At 38.7% G+C, this 24,912-nt stretch overlaps 2 protein-coding genes across 3 annotated transcripts in view; both read left to right on the top strand.

Annotated features, from left to right (window-relative positions):
* The window catches only part of SMCHD1 (structural maintenance of chromosomes flexible hinge domain containing 1), a 154,634-nt gene extending 150,750 nt beyond the window's left edge, over positions 1-3,884 (top strand). For both annotated transcript variants that reach the window (XM_003995046.6, XM_045041660.1), the window contains one exon: positions 2,830-3,884. In XM_003995046.6, coding sequence (XP_003995095.3) covers positions 2,830-2,854 — 25 coding nt within the window. In that variant the 3' untranslated portion in view covers positions 2,855-3,884. The remainder of the gene's footprint in view (positions 1-2,829) is intronic.
* A 19,004-nt stretch (positions 3,885-22,888) lies between these two features.
* EMILIN2 (elastin microfibril interfacer 2) overlaps positions 22,889-24,912 on the top strand; it is a 51,054-nt gene continuing 49,030 nt past the window's right edge. Inside the window, exons 1-2 of the mRNA XM_006938804.5 lie at positions 22,889-23,446; positions 23,990-24,112. Of these exons, the coding sequence (XP_006938866.4) occupies positions 23,313-23,446; positions 23,990-24,112 (257 nt within the window). The 5' untranslated portion in view covers positions 22,889-23,312. The remainder of the gene's footprint in view (positions 23,447-23,989; positions 24,113-24,912) is intronic.

The raw sequence follows: 24,912 nt of genomic DNA, 5'->3' as shown, positions 1-24,912 counted from the left end.
CTCTCTCTCTCTCTCTCTCAACATAAATGAATAAACTTAAAAAAAAAAAAGAAGAAACATTAATAGATTTTTTTAAGTTTATTTGAGAGAGACAGTGACGGCACAAGTGGGGGGAGGGTCAGAAAGAGAGGGAGAGAGAGAATCCCAAGCAGGCTCCACTCTGCCAGCGCAGAGCCAGCACAGGGGTTTGAACTCAAGAAACTGTGATACCATGATCTGAAATGAAACCAAAAGTCAGTTGCTTAACAGACTGAGCCACCCAGGCACCCCTTAATAATTGATTTTTTTGAATCTAGTATATAAAATACTATCACTGTAACATGTAAATAGTGTAAAAAAGTTTTGAGATATTTTAAATTCTTTTTTTCATACAAAGTCTTTGAAAATCAGAAGATTGTAAATCTCTAAGAACTAGTTACATTGCAAGTGCTCTGAGCCACACGTGGTTGGTGGCTACCATATTGGAGAGCACAGGTATAAAAAGGGGCTTATGATGATGAAATCATGTATCCTATGCGTTCTCACCCATCCCATTCCCAGAGGCAACTTTAACTACTCAGTTTAGTTATTCTGTTGCTGCCTCCCTGTTTTTTATATACTGTGTCTGTCTGGTTTTACCAGCTTTAAGACAGTACAACTCACCTGGCCCCTTAGTGTGGAAGTCCATATTGCTTGGCCCACCTAATGACTTTTGGACTGAATTGTTTGGAGGTGTTTTAGAACTTTCCATCATGATGCAGAAGGAGTTATAGTTACAAAAATCAGAATATATTATTAGGAGAAGGATAGAGCCAGGATAAGGTAACAGATTACAAATACTATTACTGAAAAAACTAAAGTCAAACTTCACAGAAAAATAGAAAAAATACATGAAGACAACAAAGGAGACACAAAAAACCAATTCTGACTATTGGGAATCCTAGAATGAAGAAAATGGAGAGGCAAAAAATATGTGAAAGAGAATTTCCCAGGGATTATTAATACATGAAAGGGCCCACTGAAGGCCCAGCACACTGACTGACCATAACGGCACAATGACTGATGTACCAGAATATATTTCATAGTAAAATTTTAGAGTATCAAGGGAGAGGGGCAGAGCATAAATGATTCCAGAAAGCAAAACAGAACCATATTGTCTGTACAGCTTTTGACACACAGAAAATAAAGCATTGTTGTTTAGCTTTGTGGTAGCAGTGTTAAAAGTTTAAGGTTGAAAATGTATATTCTATCCTATGGCTTTCTCCCCTTTTGCATCCTCTTTATCTTTGGAAGATTTAAAATGTTTAAGCTTCCATTTAAAATTTAAATTACTGGGGCACCTGGGTGGCTGTCGGTTAAGTGTCCGACTTCTGCTCAGGTCATGATCTCATGGTTCACGAGTTCAAGCCCCGCGTCGGGCTCTGTGCTGACAGCTCAGAGCCTGGAGCCTGCTTCTGATTCTGTGTCTCCCTCTCTCTCTCTGACCCTCCCCCCATTCATGTTCTCTCTCTCTCAAAAGTAAATAAACGTTAAAAAAATTTTTTTTTAATTTAAATTACTGTTTAGTAATTTCCTCATCCCTAATCTCTGCCAGTTCTCCATAGATCTTGAACCAATAATTCTTGCACAATCTCAAAAACTTCAGAGCATTTGAAATGAAAATATCTTGAGGTACCTGGGTGGCTCATTCAGTTAAGCATCTGACTCTTGGTTTCAGCTCAGGTCCTGATCTCATGGTTGTAAGATCGAGCCCCCATGTCAGGCCCTCTGCTGACAGTGCAGCAGAGCCTGCTTGGGATTCTCTGTCTCTCCCTCCATCCCTCCCTCTTTGTCTGCCCCTCCCCCACTCACATGTGTGCGCTTTCTGTCAAACATTAAAATATATATATCTTAACAGTATTGAAATACTGATATAGTTCATCCATACAGTTGGAAACAAATTTAATATTAAGTAGTAAATAGCATAACTTTGTATTTACATTTTTATTTTTATTCGTATGTATATTACATACTTCTGTATGTTAATTTTATAGAGATTACATACTATATTTTGTCAACTCTAAGATGATATAAGAATCAACATTATTTTACGAAACGTTAAAACATTGCAGATTTACTCATGACATTAAAAGGTAGGCTTCCAAGATGTTAAATGTGGATCTTAGAATCCACAAAATATGTTTGGCCATGTATGATAGTGTGTGGTAGGCTCGTTTTCTTCAGTAGAGGCTTCAGTTTCCTAATTCGTTTTCTACTCGTAGAGTTAAAAATTAGCAAATGTGCGTCTTCTGTTTGGAGATGGCAGTTCAGGGAACTCTCTTTAGGAAATAAAGTATTTAGATATATCTGACAAAAAAAATACTGGCATACATATATATATATATATCAAAGTGTTCATTGTGTTCATGTCTATGTGAATGGGATTATCGGTATTTTTAAATGTTTTCCTTGTGCTGGTATTTTGTGACTTATCTATAATAAGCATTATAATTCTTGTTTATTTCTAAAGCAGTAATCTAATTTAAGGAAAAGGGGAAAAGAAAAGCAAAAATCTTAAGTTTTGAGGTCTGAGATATGCCAATCAAAGAACTATAATACAAATTACCTGTTACTCTATATGTTAAGTACTGCTTTTATTTTTGAGGATTTCTCTCTTTCTTGGCATACATGTGAAAGAAGTAATTATATACAAGGATTCAATTAAATATGTTTATACCAAGAATTAACATAATTAATGGAACATAGTTCCATTGGGTACTTAACCATCTATGTCTGATGTGGGAGTTTAGGAAAGGAAAACCGTGGTACCTAAAATTTATTACGTTTTTTTTTTTTCCCCGCTTTGACTAGGATTATAACCAAATCAGATGTGTGAACAATTACAGAGAAGAGGGAACCATTGGTCTCACTGAGAATGCCCTGCCTTCTGCAGCTCTCTTTCAGAAGACCAAGAGAGTGACTTACCAGACTGAATATTTCTGGGGGACGATACAACTATCTGGGCATGCATTTTGATGTCAATCCAGATGGGACTGGAAACAGCCATTCAGTTTTTTGAAACTCACTGGACAGTATGGATTTACTGGAATTATTGCAGTCATCATGCCCTTTGGTTGTTATTATCTTGCAAATGTGTCAGGAAAATATGCAAATATGGCAGTGACTATAGAACTGGCACATAGCATTTATTAATCCTGAAGAAAAGTATATGTACTATTTTTCAGTATGATTATCATGGATATGCTAGAACTATTTCTTGAAAAAAAAACCTTTTTAATACTTTTGTGTGAATTTATTTAACAAAACTGTTTTGTCTGTTGTGTCTAAGGAAAGTTCTAGAGGTTAGGTATTTAATTGTAAATATGTGAGGGAACTCTTAATGAAGAATTCAGAATAAAAATAGAAAAAGCACAGGTATCTGGGAATTCAGATATTAAGATACATGGAAAAACGTTCAGTTAATGAGTGAACTTGTGACAGCAGTAGCATTTTAAATTTCTAAAGACTTATCCTGTATATATATAAGATATGCAGCGGCATCAATTTTTATAAGTATTGTTTGACTTTATTAATACTAGATGATATAGTCTCAGCCTTAATTCTACATTTTCATTATTTTGTAATTTTTTATTACTATTTTTAAAGGGTTAAAGAAGTCGTACACTCCCACATTAATGTAATAATAGTCTACTAGAAAGTTGCTGCAAAAATGTTCAAATTGTGTTTTAATTCAAGCTAATGTATGTCAATGTATATGTCTTTGTGTAAGTCCAGGACTATTGTTCTGTGAAGTTATTTTGTAAGGAAATGCTTTTGGTACAGTTTTGTGTCCCAGGAAATGTGTGTGTTTTTTAATCCTTTCTGAGTATACAGTAAGGTTAATAAAGAGGATTGTTTCTTCCCTATTAGATAAGTGTTTTCCTTTTTTAACATTGAAAGCTCTATAAAAGTTAAGTTGGTAAAACAAAGCTAGAGGCATCACGATTTTGGACTTCAAGCTATGTTACAAAGCTATAGTCATCACAACAGTATGGTGCTGGCACAAAAACAGACACATAGATCAATGGAAGAGAATGGAAAACCTAGAAATGGACTCAAAACTATATGGTTAATTAATCTTTGACAAAGTAGGAAAGAATATCCAGTGGGAAAAAGACTGTCTCTTCAACAAATGGTGTTGTGAAAACTGGACAGCAACATGTAGAAGAATGAAACTGGACCACTTTCTTACAATGTACACAAAAATCAAAATGGTTGAAAGACCTAAATGTGAGACAGGAAACCAACAAACCCTAGAGCAAAACACAAGCAGCAACCTCTGACCTTGGCCAGAGCAAATTCTTACTAGACACATCACCAAAGGCAAGCAGGAAAAAACGAACCACCAGCACTTCAAAAAAGATAAAAAACCTTCTGTGCATTGAAGGAAACAATCAACAAAACTAAAAGGCAGCCTACGGAATGGGAGAAGATATTTGCAAACAACATATCTGATAAAGGGTTAGTATCCAAAATCTGTAAAGAACTTACCAAGCTCAATACCCAAAAATAAATAATCCAGTTAAAAAACGGACAGAAGACATGAATAGAGATTTTTTCCAAAGAACACCTCCAGATGGTTAACATACCTGAAAAGATGCTAAACATCACTGATCATCAAGGAAATACAAATCAAAACCATGATGAGATACCACCTCCCACCTATCAGAATGGCCAGAATTAACACAAGAACCAACAGATATTGGTGAAGATGCAGAGGGGACAGAAAGAGGCTCACCTCTTCTAAGGACACAGCACCACTGAATGCATGTGACAGTTCGTAACTTTTTTTTCCCCCAAACTCAACATACTTTACAAGGCTCTGAGGAATAGAATATTTAGTTTGTGTAAGAATCATTAGCCTTGGGGCGCCTGGGTGGCACAGTCGGTTAAGCGTCCGACTTCAGCTCAGGTCACGATCTCGCGGTCCGTGAGTTCGAGCCCCGTGTCGGGCTCTGGGCTGATGGCTCAGAGCCTGGAGCCTGCTTCCGATTCTGTGTCTCCTTCTCTCTCTGCCCCTCCCCCCTTCATGCTCTGTCTCTCTCTGTCTCAAAAATAAATAAACGTTAAAAAAATTAAAAAAAAAGAATCATTAGCCTTAGTGACAAATAAATTCAACTCAAGGTTTTAATGTATACAAAGGCTACAAAATACAGATTCAAGGGGACATATGCACCCCGATGCTTATAGCAGCATTATCAATAATAGCCAAACTACGGAGAGAGCCCAAGTGTCCATCAACTGATAGATAAATAAGATGTGGTATAGGGACGTCTGGGTGGCTCAGTCGGTTAAGTGTCCGACTTCAGCTCAGGCCTGACCTCATCATTCATGAGTTTGAGCCCTGCATCAAGCTCTGTGCTGACAGCTCAGAGCCTGGAACCCACTTATGATTCTGTGTCTTCCTCCCTGTGAGACACTGTGTCTCTCTCAAAATTAAATATTAAAGTTTTTTTAAGAAGATGTGGTATATATAGACAATGGAATATTAGCCACCAAGAAGAATGAAGTCTTGCCATTTACAATAACAATCATGGAGCTGGAGTGTTTTATGCTAAGCGAAATAAGTCAAATACAAATACCATATGATTTCACTCGTGGAATTTAAGAAAGAAAACAGATAAACGTATGGGTCAGGGGGAGAGTGAAACAAACCACAATGGACTCTAGAGAACAAACAGGGCTGATGGAGGGAAGTAGGTGGGAAGTGGGTTAGATGGGTGATTGATATTAAGGAGGGCACTTGTGATGAGCACTGGATGTTGTGACGAATCACTGAATTCTAAAACCAATAATGTACTATTACATGTTAACTGACTAGAATTCAAATAATTTGAGAACAAAGAAAAAAAAGTTACCTTGGTAAAAACTGTTAGGGTATTTATCTTTATAATTGTAAGTGATTTAACTTTTGTTGAAGAAGGAAACAAAATGGCAATAATTTAGGAAAATTGGATTCCTTTCAAATGACACTATTTCTTACTAGTTAGATGTTAGCTAAAAGCTCCATCTTCTAAATTTTTTATACTTTTGACTGTGTGTATGACTTGGTTACTTAATCATTATGAAATGGGTGAGATAAATTCTGTAATACTTTGTATAATTTTCAAATAATACTTGTTAGTAACGAGTTTGTATTTGTATCCATTTTATACTGCCAGAAATGTCTTCAGTTATATTAGCTAAACATTTTCATGGAATCATCTCTTCCTAGGACTTCATGACTATGTAATTATATTTATACATGTTCATTTTTTTTGCATGTCTGTTGGACAGTGTTTCTTATGACTTCAAAATTTAAGTTGTTACTTGTTATTAGCATGTATATGCTTAGATTTAGGGATAGATAGGTAGCAACATTACAATTCATTATAGGACATCTGGCCTTAAAACATTAATTATCTTAAATATAAGGTAAAGTTTCTCCAAATCTGGCTTTGTGCAAGCAGGTATTAATGGATTCATCAATAACCTAAGTGTCTGAAGATATTTTCCTGTTTAAAATTAATTCCCTTTTGGGGGCGCCTGCGTGGCGCAGTCGGTTAAGCATCCGACTTCAGCCAGGTCACGATCTCGCGGTCCGTGAGTTCGAGCCCCGCGTCAGGCTCTGGGCTGATGGCTCAGAGCCTGGAGCCTGTTTCCGATTCTGTGCCTCCCTCTCTCTCTGCCCCTCCCCCGTTCATGCTCTGTCTCTCTCTGTCCCAAAAATAAATAAACGTTCAAAAAAAAAAAAAAAGAAGAAAAGAAAAATTAATTCCCTTTTGGAGAGTAATCGGTGTTAAAGAATCACCTATCTCAGTGTCAAGCAATTCATAGTATAGACAGACATAATATTTTTATGTTAGGGAGGTTAAATTTAAGGTAAAATAATGTCCAATAGTATAGATTCCTAGTATTCTGATTCTTTAGACCATGCTCCAATAAACATATGGAATAGAAAATATTAGTAATTATATTTCTATAAAGTACTGTATTTAAATCTTTGCTAATAGCATTTGCTTACATCTACTTTTCTCATGTTTCTCTCCTACAGCTACTCTTAATTTTATTTTTTAATTTTTGAGAGAAATGGAACATTGCATTTCATTTTTCTACGTTTTTATTTTAGTAGGAATAAAGAATTGTGTGCCTTGAAAGTTATTTGCTTGATAGTCCATTGGGCAAGATTTGTTTGTTTGTTTGTTTGTTTGTTTGTTTTAATTTTAGAGCATTAGTTGGGGAGAGGGGCTGGGGAAGAGAGAGAATCTTAAGCAGGCTTCACACTCAGCACAGAGCCCAACACAGGCGTCAACCTTACAACCCTGGATCATGACCTGAGCCAAAATCAAGAGTCAAATCCTCAACCGACTGAGCCACTCAGGTGTCCCAAGTTATTAATTTTTTATTACTTAAATGTAATTGGAATTCAGTATTATACTTGAAAATAGCAAGAACAAAAACCAATATAGAATGAGACCATTACTTATGTTGTGCTAGAATTATAGGGGAATATTTAAGGGCTAGAAGGATCTTTGTATTCTTATATCATTTAGATATTCTGTGATATATTTAATGATAAGTGGTCAACCAATTTAGTGGAAAAAATTTATTTCCATGCTTTCATATACCAGAATTATGTTTTGATTTGTTAAACTTATGACATATTTCTCTTCAGTAGTTCTGCAGAGAACTGCAGAGTTCTGAATTACCTCTTTGAAGAACTGCTGACAAGTCAACCGTGGATCTCTTTACACAAATACTAATGAAAAGTCAAAAGAATCAAACCAATCAGATATGCTTAAAAGGAATAATATATTGAATCTTGGCTACATTTGTATGAAATATTCATGTGTAAATTTCCTAATGTTTTATTTAAGAGAATTTAGATTATTCTATTGGTTAGAATACCAATTTCATAAGACATTTATAAATAATGATTACTGAGATACTACAAAATGTAAAACCAAAATTTGGACTTCGTTGTCTGAAATACAGAATAAGTTTTACTTTTTTTTTTTTTTTAATGTTTATTTTTGAGAGAGAAAGCACAAGCCAGTGAAAGGCAGAGAGAGATGGGGACAGAGGATCTGAAGCAGGCTCTTTGCTGACAGGAGAGCCTGACATGGTGCTCGAACTCAAGTCCCATGAGATCATGACCTGAGCCGAAGGCAAGACACTTAACCAACTGAACCATGCAGGCGCCCCAGTATGATTTTACTGCAACATTTATAAATTCATTAATTCAGCAAGTACTTCCACCTGCATTTGCAAACCAGTGTGTCTGACCTGTGGAAGAAGATAATAGCTACCATTTAATGAGTAACATGCTGAGTGAAACATTTACATACACGTTATTTACAAGACACATTAGATTCAAAAGCATAAATAGATTAAAAGGATGGAAAAAGATACGCAAGCAGTTAAATCACAGGAAATCTGAAGTGATGATATTAGTATCAGACAAAATTGACTTTGAAACGTGTTATTAGAGGTAAAAGCATTTTATCATAAAAAGGTGAATCGGGGAGATATAACAATTATAAACATACATGTATCTAGTGACAGCACCAAAATACATGAAACACAAACTGACAAATGAAAGAATTCAGCAATGGTAGTTGGAGACCATGAACTCTGTTTTCAATAATGGATAAAACAGTGATACCAAACACAGTAGAAGACTTGAACACTATATACCAACTTGACTTAACAGACATAAAGAAATTGCACCCAACAACAATATGTATTCGTCTCAAGTACACAAGGAATATTTCCCATACCAACCATAAGACTAGATACTAGCATAAACCAAATCTTAATAAATGTCAAAGAACAGACATAAAGTTATGTTCTCTGATCACAATGCAATCAAGTTTGAAATTAACAGAAAACTTTGGGAGCCTCACAAATATGGGGAAATTAAGACACTCCTAGATAACCAATGGGTAAAAAAAATTCATGAAATATTTTGAGATGAGTGAAAACACATAATAGACCAGAACTTATGGGATGCAGCTAAAGCAGTGCTTCGAGGATAACTTACAGCTGTAAATGACTAAGAAAGGGAAAAGATCTCAAATCAATAACCTAATCTTTTACCTTAAAGGAGGGGAAAACTAAAAGTAAGCAAGAAGAAAATAAAGGTTAGGGTGGAAGTGAAGAGTATGAAATAAAGACTAGAAATACAAGAAAAAAGTAATGAAACCCGAAGTTGGTTTTTTTAAAAGATCAACAAAATTGACCAAACTTTGGCTAGTTTAACCAAGAAAAAAAGAATATACTGGAATAGAAAATATAATTGGCCTTTGAATAGCATGGGATTAGGAGCACCAAACCACCTTCTCCCTCCCACTCCCCACACACACTTCCAAAAATAAAACTTTTTGACTCTCCAAAAATTTACTAATCGCCTACTATTGACCAGAAGCCTTATTGATAACTGTTGATGAACACATATTTTTTGTGTTATATGTATTATATACTGTGTTCTTATAATAAAGTAAGCTAGAGAAGAAAAAATTTTAAGATCATAAGAGAAAACATGTTTATGGTACTGTACTATATTGAAAAATTTGTTTATAAGTGAACCATGCCCAAATTCATACTGTTCAAGAGTCAACTGTACACTAGGATCAGAAATGAAAGAGGGACATTGCTACTAATCTCACATCAAATTTGCATTCCAGTTACTCAAGCTGAGATGTCCTTACTCAAGTTGAACATATTGTGAGTAGAAGGTATCTTTTTCTAAGAAGATGAAGAGAGTCTTTGGAGAATGGCCTCACTAACTTGGTAAGTTAGTTTTCTCAGAATCTTGGTGATTCCTCTAGTTCTTCCATAATTCCTCAGTGCTCTTGCCATCTTCTGGTAAGTCATGGTCTTCCAGTTGCCTTTTCTTTCCCCCCCAAGTTGGGCAAGTTTCCTTCCCTTCCCTTCCCTTCCCTTCCCTTCCCTTCCCTTCCCTTCCCTTCCCTTCCCTTCCCTTCCCTTCCCTTCCCTTCCCTTCCCTCCCCTCCCCTCCCCTCCCCTCCCCTCCCCTTCCCTTCACTTTTAATAAAATCCAACCCCTTTTCGTTGTATAAGTAAAACACTAGTAATAAAAGGGTACTTCCTCAACCTGATGAAGGTCATCTATGGAAAACCCAGAACAAACATCATACTGGATGCTTTTCCTCTAAGATCAAGAACAAGACAAGGATATCTGCTCTTACCACTTACTCAACATTATATTGGAGGTTCTAAGCACGGCAACTGAGCAAGAAAAAAAAGTCATACAGATTGGAAAGGAAGAAGTGGAACCATCTCTGTTTGCATATGGCATGATCTTGTATATAGAAACCCCTAAATAATCTGCTAAAAAATTAATACATGAATTCATTGAGTTTGCAGATATAAGATCAATATACAAGATCAGTTAAATTTCTATACATCTGCAATGAACAATCCCCAAACCAAAACAATCTCCCAGTCACATCAAAAAGAATAAAATATTCTTTAACAAAGAATGTAACAAAGGAAGCACAAAATGTGTACTCTGAAAACTATAAAACATTGCTAAAAGATCAAAATAAATGAAAAATCTCATATTGGTGGGTGGGAAGATTTGACTGTTAAGATGACAGTACTCCTCAAACTAATCTACAGATTCAACACAATCCCTATCAGATTCCAGCTGACTTCTTTGCACAAATTAAAAGTTGATTCTGCAATTCATATGGAATTGCAACACAGAATAGCTAAAACAATACTGAAAAAAGAACAAAGGAAGACTCACACTTCCCAGTTTCACAAATTACTAGAAAAACATCAATAAGACAATGTGATACTAGCACAAAGATATATGACTAAATGGAAGAGAATTGGAAGTTCAGAAATAAACCTATGTTTCTATGGTCAGCTGATTTTCAGCAAAGATGTCAAGACCAACCAAAGGGGAAACAATAGTCTTTTTGACAAAGTGTGCTGAGACAATTGGATAACCACGTACAAAAGAATTACGTTGGACCTTTATCTGATACCATGTACTAAAATTAACTCAAAATGGACCAAAAATCTAAATACAAGAACAAAAATAAACTCATAGAAGGAAAGATAGGGATAAATCTTCATGATACAGGATTTGGCAAAGAATTCTTAGGCATGACACCTAGAGCAACAACAGGAAGTAAGATAAATTGGGCCATCAAAATTAGAGTTTTTTGCTTCAAAGGAAACTATCAAAGAGAAGTGACAACCACCAGAATGGGAGAAAATGTGTACAAATCCTACATCTGAAAGGGGCTTATAACTACAATATTTTTAAAACCTCTTACAACTCAATAAAAACTGAAATAAAAGCAGTATGGTATTTGCATAAAAACAGGTAGATTCATGGAACAGGAAATAAGCCCATGCATACACGGTCAATTAATTTATGATGAAAGAGCCAAGATTATACAGTGGGAAAAAGACAGTCTCTTCAATAAATGGTGTTGGGAAAACTGGCCAGCCACCATACACAAAAATTAATTCAAAATAAAGACCTGAAGGTAAGACCTGAAACTTAAAATTCCCAGAAGAAAACAGGTGGTAAGCTCCTTGACATCAGTCTTGGCAATATTTTTTTTTTTTTTTTGGACCAAAGACAAGGAAAGCTTAAATAAATAAGTGGGACTACATCAATCTAAAAACCTTCTGCACAAGAAAGGAAACCACCCATAAAATAAAAAGGCAACCTACTGAATGGGAGAAGATACTTACAAATCATATATCCAGTAAGGTGTTTATATCTGAAATATATTTTTAAAAAACCTCACACAACTCAATAATAAAAACAATCCAATTAAAAAATGGGCAAGGATCTGAATAAACATTTTTCCAAAGAAAACATACAGATGAACAATAGGCACATGAAAAGGTATTCAACATCACTAATCATCAGGGAAATGCAAATCAAAATCACAATGACCTATCACCTCACACATATCACAATGGCTATTATCAAAGACAGAATAAATAATAAGAGTTGTTGAGGATGTGTAGAAAATGAACCCTTGTTCACCATTGGTGGAATTTAAATTGGTATAGCCACTATGGAAAATGCTATGGAGAGTCCTCAAATAATTAAAAGTATTATATGATCTTCTGGTTATTTATCTGAAGAAAACTAAAATAGTAACTCAAAAAGATATATGCACTCCCATGTTTATTGCAGCACTATTCACAATAACCGAGGTATGAAAACAACCTAAATGTCCATCCATGAATAAATTGATAAAGAAGGTATGGTGTGTGTATATGTATATATACATACCCACACACAAAGAAATACTCATCTATTAAAAAAACACAATCTTGCCATTTGTGATAGACCTTGAAGATATTCTGCTAAGTGAAATAAGTCAGAGACAAATACTGTGTGATTTCACTTATATCTGGAATCTAAAAAACAAAACAAAACCCAAACTCATACATACAGAGAACAGACTGGTAGTTGCTAAAAGAGAGGAGCTGTGGGGATATGGGCAAAATGCATAAAGGGGATTGAGAGGTGCAAAGTTCTTCTTACAAAATAAATAAGTCATGGGGTTGTAATATACAGCATCGTGACTATAGTTAATAATACTGCATTGCATATTCAAAGTTGCTAAGAGAGTAGCTCTTTAAAGTTCTCATCTCTAGAAAAAAAAGTGTAACTATGTATGGTGATGGATATCAACTAGACTTGTGAGGTCATGTTGTAATATATACAAATATTGACCGATTATGCTCTATACCTGGAACTAATATAATGTTATATGTCAATTATAACTCAATTCTTTAAAAAAAGAAATTTAAAAATCTAATAACCCTAAAAACAGAAATTTAAAGATCTAATAATCCTTTTTAAAAAGTAGTGGAAAATCTAAATTTTGGAATAAGCTGAAAAGAAAAGGGGAAATGAATAGAACAATCCTAAGCAATGAGAGAGGGAATAAAGTGATTTATGATATCTTGCCATCATAGAGCTAGTCAGGAGTTCAGAGGTCATGAAGACCAGTCCTTCTCTCAGAACCAAGCCCTCCCCAGTGTATTTTTGACTCTCTGAATAAACAGTCAAAAATGTTTTAACAAGTTAACAAATATGTTTTAAGCTTCAATATGAGTACAGAATGGAGTCAGGTTTGTAGAACTTTCTAGACATAGACAAATGCACCATAATTTCCTTAAACATTTCTATGTTTCAAAGCAGCACCCAAATCATTTTTTTTTTCCGGGATGACTTAAAGGATACAGAATCCCGTTTTGCCAGGTATGCTTTTTAAAAGATTCTTATTGTGAAATGTATATAGTATAGTATATGTTTTATTTATATCAGTGTGTAAAAATATGTATGAAACAAACATCCACTTAATAACTAAATACCTACAAAAACAAAATATCTGTCAAAAACAAGAATGCTGCTCTAGATGCACCCATGTACCCTTCTAATCTCTCAGCGCTCCCTCTCTGGAGGAAACCACTATCCTGCCTTGTTTCTCTCTTGTCTTTATATAATTTTATCCTATAGTGTGTATCCTCAAAGAACATAGTTTAATTATGGCATTTTTGAACTTTACATAAATTTTATTTTATTTTATTTTTTAAGTTTATTTATTTATTTTGGGAGAGAGAGAACAAGCTCAGGGGAGGGGCAGAGAGACAGGGAGGGAGAGAGAATCCCAAGCAGGCTCCGCATTGTCAGCGTAGAGCCCAATGTGGGGCTCGAACTCAAGAACCGTAAGATCATGACCTGAGCCGAAATCAGGAGTTGGACATTTAACCGAGTGAGCCACCCATGCACCCCTGCATAAATTTTACAAATCATACTTTAATGGAATATCTTTCTCTAACTTGCTTCTTTCATTCTCTGCACTGACAGCAGAGAACCCAATGTGGGCCTCATACCCGAGAACCATGAGATCATGACCTGAGCCAGAGTCAGAAGCTTAACTAATTGAGCCACCCAGGAGCCCCTGATACTAATTAGGTATCAATTTACATTTCCAGGATGTTAATGAGATTTAGCACATTTTTTAATTGGCCATTTGAGTTTCCTCTTTTGCGAAGTACAGATTCTAGTCTCTTGTGCATTTTTCTTTTGGATTGTCTTTTTCTTGTTAGTTGTTGATTTGTTAATTTCCTCTATCAATTCTTTATCAGTTGTATGTTGCAAACGTGAGAGGACCTAGAGGTACCCAAGAAAGCTTCAGAGAATGGATGAAGACTCCAGGGTCTTGGAGATGGAGTTAAAGTTCTCCAGTCATGGAGAAAATTCCACACAGAGGAAATAGGTTATGCAAAGATCGTATTGTTTAAGGACCTCAATCAAACATAACTTGGAAAAGGTAAAAAAGAGAAAAAACCACTTTGCCTTCTCAGCCCTCCTCAGGCAAATTAGATTTGCTTCTGGATTGAACATTGTTATTTTTGAAGGCTAGTTTTAATGTGGTTGAAATGGATTTGTGTGTTTCTCCAGTTTGGGCTGTCATTTTGCTCTTTGAAGCCTCATCTCTGATAAAATACAACATACCTCTGTGCAAGGAGGAAGTGGGAAATTAGAGGAAACCATCCTCTAAAAAAAAAAAAAAATGCTTTTATTGTCCAGACTCGCTCCCTTATAATTTTTTAAATATTTATTATTATTTTTATAGAGAGAGAGAGAGTACATGCAGAGGAGGGGCAGAGAGAGAGGGAGACATGGAATCTGAAGCAAGCTCCAGACTCTGAGCCTGATGCGAGGCTCTAACACATGAATGGTGAGACCATGACCTGAGCCAAAGTCAGAGGCCCAATCGACTGAGTCACCCAGGTGCCCCAACAATTTTTGAAGTATCTGAAAAAAGTATTTAAAACTCCAACTGAATGAGATTATTCATAATGAATCTGTCCTTCAGTGGACATAATTTATTTGTATTTCCCTGGGAATCATTGAGGAACAGCAGTTCAAAGCCTGAAATGGATTTTCCTCTGATTTGTTATCTCTACAGTTGACAGATCTTTCTGGCTAAGCAGGGATTTGGCAATGTTTGGTTCTTAACTCCAGCTTTTTAAAAGTACAGCTAAGGAAAACTGTAATTCTGAGGTGACATATGATTGAAACCTCATTTGGCCCCTTATTACCTCATTCATTAGGGCAAGAAGCACTCTGGCTGGAGATCACATGCTGTGGCCCAGGGAGAGGGTGACTCTTATTTTTTTCTCCGACTGACCTGGCCTCAGAGCGGGGTGGAGAAGGACTGAAAATAGTCATTTCTTGGCTGCATTGGTCAGATGGGAGGGCCTCTCTAACATGGGTCCATTTATGAGTGAAAGAGAGAAACAAGGTCTCTGGAGGTTGGACTCATTGGTTACAGTGGATATGATGTGAGCAGAGTTGGTTAAGGCCCAAGGAAAACCACAGAGGCTTAGATTTATTTGAGTCATTTACATTTGTTAAAAGATAAAACTGAAGTGTATACTCTTCTGGTCTAAGTTTGAGTTTTCAAGTTAGCCTCCCCAGATCCCAGTTCACCCCAAATTTAATGCTACATTTCCTCCTATATATAAAATGTATGTTAACTTGATCAACTGTCTTATAAAAGTCAGACATCTGTCTGCTTTCTTTCACTTATTCAACCAATGTTTTTAAATAAAATGTTATGTGTGAGACACTGTGCCAAGTATAGGGATAAAATATAAGATGAGTAAGAAATAGTGGGTTTTTTTCTTCAATAAACATATATTCAATATTCAAAACTAATCGAGGGGCACCTGGGTGGCTCAGTCAGTTAAGCATCTGACTTCGGCTCAGGTCACGATCTCACGGTTCATGGGTTCAAGCCCCACGTCGGGCCCTGTGCTGACAGCTCAGAGCCTGGAGCCTGCTTCGGATTCTGTGTCTCCCTCTCTCTCTGCCCCTCCCCTGCTCGTGCTCTGTCTCTCAAAAATGAATAAACATTAAAAATATATATATTAAAAAAAAACTAATCATTGGTGTTGGAGGTCAGAATCAGTGTGACTTTGGGGATGGATTAATGATTAGAAGGGACCTTGTGAGGCCCTGGGGTGCTTGTCATGTTTTGTTTCATGATCTGGGTGCTGGTTATGTGACCATGTTCAGTTCGTGAAAATTCATTGAGTCATCTATGACATAGGCACTTATTTATAAAAATGCTATACTTTGAAACGATTTACAGGAATAGACCACAAGGTACAAACATTTACTTTTAAAAATCCTTTATGAAATTGGAATCCCTAGGAAACCCTGGATTCTTTTTGGGTTCAAACACGTTGGAACTGAGTTCTGATAGCTTATTTTCTGATGTTCTTCCTATTTCTCCCAGGGATCCTGGCACCACTTTGCCCTCAAAGAGCCCTTTGGAAAGCATAACCTCAGAATATTCATGTAATATTCTCAGAAAACATGTGAGAATGTAATAGAAGACTAAGGCACTTTCCTGCTTGACCCCTCAACATTCCTGAGTATGAAACTCTTGTCTCACCTGTATTTTCCATTACTCAAAAGATATTAGGAACTTTTATCTGCCCATGGCATATTATTTATGTTGTTTTAGTTTTTTTAACCAGTAAATGTCCAGAGATGTCAAAGGGGCTTAGAGAGCTTCATTTCAGCAGGCTCTTCCTTGCTCTGCACTATTTAAATGTGCTGTGACCAAGCCAGAGTGTTTAAATAGAGTGGAGCACCACGGTGCTGTGTTCTACTTACTTAGCTCCTGAGGATGAGTTTAAGAGTGATTAAGTCCGAGAAGACAGAACCAAGGAACCTCATGCAAATATTCACCTTCCTCAACAGCCAACTAAACAATCAAGTCTCTGGTGCTTAATGAGCTTTGTTTTTTTAAATAATATAAACTTTTAAAAGTTACCAAAATGTTCATGAGGCAGTAACAGAAGAGGCTGCTGCAAGTAAAGTTTTGACTTACTGAAGACCAGTTCTTTCTCATTTTCTGATTTTATTATTTGCATTGACATTTATTAATGTTCCAGCCTTTTATAAAGGCTAAACATAGTGTGGCTTTCCGTTCATTTTAGGGCTCTTAGAATGACCCTTTAATTTATTGTCCAAACCCAGGCACTTTTGAAGATGAAAGGAGACACTAAAAATAATTAATAGTGTTAACTGATCCACAACAGGAGTAACCTGGGACTGGCCTAGGCAAATCAGAACATCTGGTCATTCTACCTATTGTTAGATAAGGGAAAAAGAGAACCGGTTTGTTTGTTTGTTTGTTTGTTTGTTTGTTTGTTTGTTTCTCCAACCAGCCTGTACTGCACTTTTTCCTCTTGTTCATTACTCCTGAACCCTACCTGGCCTCTCTGCCTCACCTACCCCCTGGCTACGTCTAGGACCACATGCCTTATAATCTAGCTAGTCTACCAGCTGAACCCTGCCTTTATTATTAAAAACATGGCAGGTACAAGGTTACATTAACTTGTATCCTTCCTCACTAGCGATCACATTCACTTTTGATATCATAGATGACTTAAAGGAAAGCAGAACAAAAAATATAACACTTAGCTTAAACCCACACTTCTCAGGGCACCTGGCTCGCTCAGTTGGAGGAGTATGTGACTCTTGATCTCAGAATTGTGAGTTTGGGCCCTACGCTGGGTGTAGAGATTACTTAAAGAAACTGAAAAAAAAAAAAGCACCCACACTTCTCTGTCCTAATGTGCAAATTTTCTGATTGCCTCAGATCTATTTCTTTATCACCTAACTAAACAGTTTTTACTATGGTATATTCCATGTACTGAATGTAACTATATGTTAAATCATTTCATACATGTATGTCCTGCATCTCAGTCAATTAAGAAAGAACAAAATCTGATTTTCCTCTCGCTCCCACATTGCCTGGTATAGCATTCAATATACAGAATTTACCCAATCTGCTTACTGATAAAACGCATCTTTTGGCCACAAAATTGCAAGAACTTTTCCCCCTTATCCTCCCAAATGTAACATTTTCTTACTGTTCCCGGACTTAAGCTGAAATATAGTTCATCCTCATTATTCATAGATTCTGTATTTTTAAAATTGCCTACTTGCTAAATTTATTTTTAGATCCAAAAGCAATACTTTCAACACTTTCATAGTCATTTGTGGACTTGTCCAGAGTGGTAAAAACCTTCCTTGTCTGATGTGTGCACTCCCATTCAGTGAGACAGTGCTCTGCCTTCTTGTTTTCCCTCTCAGCTTATAAGTAAGTGTCCTTTTCATGGTAAATGTGGTGTCCCTTTTTGTTTGCCTTTTTGTGCTTTTTGTTGGCCGTTTTGCTATTTAAAATGATCCCCAAACATAGTGCTGAAGTGCTAGCTAGTGTTCCTAAGCACAGGAAGGCTGTCATGTGCCTTATGGAGAAAATATGTACTAGTTAAGCTTGTTCGGGCATGAGTTACAGTGGTGTTGGCCATGAGTTCAATGTTGATGAATCAGTAATGTGTATTAAATAAGGTATCTTTAAATAGAAACACACATAAAACAAGGTTATGTATTGACTGGTTCACAAAAACATTGTGACCAGAGGCTTATAGGAACCTAACCCTGTATTTCTTGTAGGAGCAATTGTTCTGTGTTTGCTAATTCAGTGCTGGCAGCTTTATAGAACATACTACATTAAATAATGAAAATTGACCGTACTTACATACAACATTGTTTAGAACTGCACAATCTGAAATACTCATGAATTTGCTCATGAATACTTTTCTAGTGAGTATAGATTGAGATTGTGCTAAAATATCATGTATTTCATAATCATCAAACACATTCTGCCTATTGAAAACATTTTGTTGGTTCCAGAATAATCAACTCTTATTCCATAAATAGATGATGAACTACAACATAGTTTGAGGTGGCTCATATAGGAAGACATTATGCCTAAGCTATTACAGCTCTCTTGGAAGCAAATAGAATTCTAAGAGCCTATTTTTGTCAGTTATTTCTTATGAAGAAAAAATGTGTTCAAAACCACACCATAAGTGTGACAGCAATGAATTCCCAAACATATTATTTGGCTATAGGAAGCATTCTTAGACCAAGGAAACATCTGAAAAAAATTAAGAGATATGGAATTAGAAACAAATTTCATCTTTTTGAGGAAGAAGATGTCCACAATTGAGTTGCCTGATGATCTAAGTTTATTTTTGTAGAGTTATCAATCCAACCAAAGATCTCATTGAATTGTCTTAAAATAAATTTCTTTACAACGTAGAGGATGAAATCTCCTGAACAATAAACCAAGCTATATGTTTTCCCCTGGGGGCCAATAAAAAGAAAACTGGGCTGGAAGTCAAAAGCCCAGTATTGCATTCCTGACTATGACATTTAGAGTCATTCTGAATGAGTCACGCATGTGCCTTCATGGCAGCCATTTCTTTATATTTCTTACTTAGGAAAACAACAACAACAACAAAAAAACTGTAGTAGATGGTCAGCTGGTCACTTCGCTCGGCACAAAAAAAAGAATGACAAAACTCCTGAACCTGACTGCAAATTTGTTGGCAGTGCTAGGGCAGTAACAGTAAGGATTATGAATATTTATCCTCCACTTAGCCAGGCACTGTGCTAAGCAGTTTACGTGTGGTAACCCAACTAATCCTCCCAGTGGCCACACAAGGGATTCCCCTTTTCAGAGCAGAAAATGGAGGATAGAGAGGTCTGCTGACTTGTTTGAGATCATTCGGCTAAGAGGTGAGGGTACCCAATTTTGAACAGTACGTTCACTCCATTGCATGAGCTGTTAATGACACCGTTTGTTTTCAAGTGTGATTTCAGGCATGATTTTAACTTTTCACAGTTCTGAAGTTCTCATGTGATAGTTTATAATGTATTAAGTTACACACCCCTGATCAATATAGGGGAATTTGCTCCTGTTATCTCTCAAGAAAGATGATTAAAATAATGGCCACAATCCTTAACAATGTCATTAAATCAATCAATCGATAAATGAGATCAGTCTTGGTTTCAGAAGATTGGAGACTTTGAATCTTTAGGTATGTATAGTAAGTGGGATATTTGTAAGTGATTAAATTTAGAAAAAAAAAATGAAGAGATCAGTTCTTTATTCTGTTTTGGTCTATTTTAGCAGTCTTTGACAAGACAGGAAAGTACCTGTTTATAAATTTTGAAGTCTAGGGTCTTCTCTCTGAATTCATTCTGAAGGTGTCTTATGCAATGCGATGCCTATATCAAATGTAACTAAATGAAATTGTATCAACCAAACTTCATCATCCCAAAACAAATCAAGCTAAATAGTGCAGTTAATTTTTCTCAGAGATATTTCTGTCTCTTTTTTCCCACCAAGCTTCATTTCTTTTTAATGTAGGGCATCTTATCACTAACTTATGAATGTGTAAGACATTTTCTTAGGGTGTATTATGTTAGGAATGCTTTGCAATCAAAATTTATTCAAGATATCCAGTCTTCAAGGACTTTCTTTTTCTGTCATTAGATAAGCAGCACAAAGAGTGGTAAAGACACATAAAAGTACACCTCGAAGTTGTTGGAGCAGGGGGCGGGAGGGGAGGGCTTCTTTTTGGAGTTCTCGAGAGCAAAGACAAGAAGTGGGAAGGATGGGACACCCAGGCTGGTCTTATGACTCTTGACCACATACATCCTAGATACGAATCGGTTCATCTTGATCAAATGTCATGTGCTCGGATGACTGAATGCGAGGATGGGGGAAAGTATGCCCCTGCCTGCTCTGTAATCACTCACCCTCCTCCACCAAGTAACTAAAGGGGAATCTGAGGGTTCTGGGAGCCCAGCAGGCTCATTGCTTCATGAGACATGCCCCTAAGTACAGAGCCTGATGCGCATTTTTATCATGACCAATAGTGAGGGAATAGATTTTAGGAAGTAGGTCTAACTTTGCATTTTTGCTTTAGCTAAGTTGGTCACACAGTTAAGTGTGGAACTTACTATGGGGCACTTTGATTTTAAAAGCAGAAGAAACTCCTTCAAATTGTGATAGGAAACTGACAGTTTTCAAGTGCTTATTTAAAGTAGTTGGCGGCTTCTAAAGAATTCACACTTACAGCCTTCTCCCAATTATAACCCTATTATTCCTTATGGCTGGGGCCACATGGCCCACCCAATTAGTTTGTTTCCTCCTGTGCTTAAGGTCTCTATCCTCAGGAATCTTCCCACTGCTTTCTGGAAGAGCAATTTCTGGTTCCTGAGTTTGATGTGTCCCTTCCTGTAGCTAGAGAAGAGAAAGGCAAGAGGGTCCCTTGGGATCTTGGCCTCAAATCCTCCTGAGAGCCAAGTCTTCTTCCATCTTCCCAGAGCAGCCCCATGCCAGGTACACATGGGCATGTGTCTGGAGAAACACACTGTCTCACTTCATTGACTGTACATCAGAAATTGTATACACTGCACTGTACAGGAATTCCTGGAAGTTCTGTAAACACAGAGCTCAGGTCAGTTTGGGCTCACTTGTGAACCCTCACTATCTTCATACAATGCCTAGCATGTAACAGAAGCTCAGAATAAAATTTATCTACTGATAAGTGCCATTTATAACTGACTAAATACAGTATTATGGTCATCTCAGTGGAAAGTTGGTCCTCAAACTCTTGGAGTAGACTGCAGCTTCTTAAGCCTCCTAGTAAAACTTTAATGGAAAAAATAGCTTTGACTTCATCAGTCCAACTTACTCTCACATTTGAGAATGACCGGTACTGAAGTTGTGGTTGTTAGCTGCAGGTTGTAGACACACATCATGTGTGTGTGTGTGTGTGTGTGTGTGTGTGTGTGTGTGTGACTCTCCTTCATTTCTGTGCTGTTTCTTCCCTTATGACACTCATCAACAAAAATGGTGTTAGGATGGGGAGGAGGGGGAAGTCATAGAAAGATGCAGCCCAGGTTATGCAAGACCACTTTTTATCTCTTTCTGTGATTTTTCCCCTCAGGGTGATTCTTTTGAAGACTTGGATGACTTCAGTCCAATATTTGTCTGATCTTCCATTGAGAAAGTTCATGGAGACACTATGTCCTTACATGGTATAATTTTCTGCTTGGCTCTTGTGAAGTTTCTACTTAGGGAATTTTCTTTCTTCCATTTGCAAATCAAAAGGCCCAACAACATCATCAAAGCCTATTAGAAATAAAATGGACCTAGGGCTTTGTTGAGGGAGCATAGCAAATGTTCATTGTCCATATAACAATTCACAGCCAATAGCAACCTGTTTACTCATAGATACTGTAGTTAGTTTGTGCAGCCCGCAAATAACCTCAATCTAGTGTTTATTAGAGCAGGTTAACTCAAATACATCCTCGGAATACAAGCACTTTGGCAGGGATTTTATGTAACATTTTCCTGTGGAGTTGTTTGATCCCCAAAAGAAATGGGTAGAGATTAGTGGAACTCAAGAATAGGCAGAAAATACGAAGGTAAGTGAAAAGATGAACGTCTAGCAGTGTTTGAACGGTTAGGAGCAAATGTGACCGTTGTGGAGTAAATGTCTTTAATGTTGACAGAAAAAGAAAGTTCAGAGTAGGACATCAGAAGCAGAGGCTGTGAGATTATCTTTCAAAAATCAGTGTAGCATTTATTAGAGTCTGATGCTGTTGTGAACTGGTGGGGCTGTCCCCTGCTGCCCTGCACGTTGACTTGGAAACTGAAATGGATGCACCAGGCAGAGTTGAGTAAAGAGAAGACCCGTGTTCATTTCCCTGTAAACTCTTGTAATTCCAAATGTGAGGGAATGGCCACGTCTTGCCAGAAGAGGAAACCCGAGTCGAGTCCTCCCAGGGACTGATAAAGATGTCCCTCACTCGCTCCGGGGAGCCGGCACCCGGGCACAACAGGCACGACGCGAGGACTGCCAGACTCGCCGACTGCGGCCACTTCCCCAGGGGCCGGGGCGCGCCTGCTGGAAGGTGGGAGGCGGAGTTGCTCCGCTTCTGGGAAGAGACCAAAGGAATGAGTAATTGGAAATTCTGTAACTTAGACCCTTCTCCTAAACTCTTCAGCCCTTTCACCCCAAACCCCCTGCCGAGAGGCAAGGGCACCAGAGACGGGGAGCCGTGGTGGAGGGAGAGTCACGTTTCGGAGAGGGAAGTGAAATAAAGAGGGCGGCACCCGGGGGGGACCTGTGCGTCATTGAGGGACCGAGGAGAAGCGCGGGCGCACGGGGTGGAAAAGGAGAAGTGGGAGCTAGAAGCCGGAGGGGGCGGCCGCGGAGCGGGGGCGCCGAGAAGCGCCCGAGCCTCCTGCCTTCTCCGGCCGCGCCCCGTCCGCCCGCAGCCTCGCGGCGATAGCCTCGACCCGCCGCGCTCCGTATCCGGCAGGCGGGGCGCGCTCGCCGCGCGCAGAATGTGGCCGAGGACAAGGCTCTGGCCCCGCGCGCCCTGGCGCTGGGCGTTGGCGCTGCTGACCCTGGGCGGTGCGGGGCTGTGCCATGCCGGCCCGCAGCCCATGCACCCCGCGCGGCCGGGCGCCAGGAACAAGTAAGTGTGCGGTCCTTCTCGCTCCCAGCACTGCGATGCTCCTTCCAAGAGCCCTGGGCCCCCGCCCACCCCCACTCTCCACTAGCAGCCGGCCCGCAAGCTCCATGCCAAAGGCGATGAGCAGCAGCCGGGGGGTCCCCCTCGGGCTGCCCCGGCGGCGGCGCCTCCCCCGGGACCGTGCGCTCTACGGCCGGCGCGAGGCGTCCCGGGTAACCTCGCCGGCGCTCCAAGCAGCGCTGCCTCCGGGGCTAAGGGGCGCAGAGAGTGTCCCGCAGAGCAGGGCGATCCCAGGAATTACTGAAGCCCTGGGACCGTAGGCGCTTTTCTTTTCCCTGTCTTTTGTCGGCTTAAGGTACACGCTCCCCAAAGGCGCAGCCGCGTACCCTCCTGATGGCCGCTTTGTCGGGCTCCCACCTCCGCAGGGACCGCGGGCTCCGTGACCCTCAATGCGCCCGCTGCCCTATCGGCTTGCCCCGGCTCCCCCAGCCTCATTGTTCTCTGGGTTGACACTGTGTCCTTCTCGCTCTCTCTCCTTCACCCCAGGAACTGGTGCGCCTACATCGTGAACAAGAACGTGAGCTGCTCTGTGCTGGAGGGAAGTGAGAGTTTCATTCAGGCTCAGTACAACTGTCCCTGGAACCAGATGCCCTGTCCGTCCGCGCTGGTGTAAGTCGTTGAGCCTAGGAGCTGGCGGAGTGCGCCAGGGCCTGGGCGGTGGGTGGCGTCGGAGCGTTGAGCTCTGGCCCATCCGTAAATCTTTTCCAGAGTGGGAGAAAACTCAGCAGCTGAAAAGTCTGAGCGCTGAGCGGGGTCCCAGGCATGCTGGGGGTATTTTGGAAGCGTGTGTTGCCCTGAGTGTGGAGGATGCGCACAACTTGCGAGCTTGTGATCACCGGGGCATGAGAGGGGTGAACAAAGCTCCCACCCCCACCTCTCCGTTTTTTTTTTTTTTCTTTCAATTTTATTACTAACATAAGGCAGCTGGACCTAATTAGATCCATATTGTGTGTTCTGGGGCACACAGAAGGTTCCAAAATGTATACTGCTAAAAACTTTGAAATGTAGGATTAGCTGAGAGGTTTGTTCCATCTCGTGTCCTAAAACAGGCGAGTTTTGTCCAAATGTCCCCATAAAACGGACCTCTTCCAGTGTTGTCGCTCTCTAAACTGAAGTCCCAGCTATAACTTGCTTAAAAGTGAGTTGCTGTATTTTTCATGTTAGATTTGGGGATTCGGCCAAGAGGTCGTCAGGAGAAAATTGTCTTCTTGTTGGTGAAAATCATCTTTCTGCTTATAAAGATTTCACCATCTTAAAAAAAAAAAAAAACAAAGAGGAAGCGATGCAATAGAATGCAAATTCTGTTAAATACATCACACTCATTCAATTGTCTTCCGGCAAGCCTTTGTGTTTTTGTGTAAGTTATCAGAGGATAAGCGTTGTGAATCAATGGCTGTTGGGGAACACAT

This window comes from Felis catus, chromosome D3 (genome assembly GCF_018350175.1).
Source record: "Felis catus isolate Fca126 chromosome D3, F.catus_Fca126_mat1.0, whole genome shotgun sequence".
NCBI lineage: Eukaryota > Metazoa > Chordata > Mammalia > Carnivora > Felidae > Felis > Felis catus.
The sequence above is the reverse complement of the archived record's forward strand: the minus strand, read 5'-3'. Positions and strand labels throughout refer to the sequence as shown.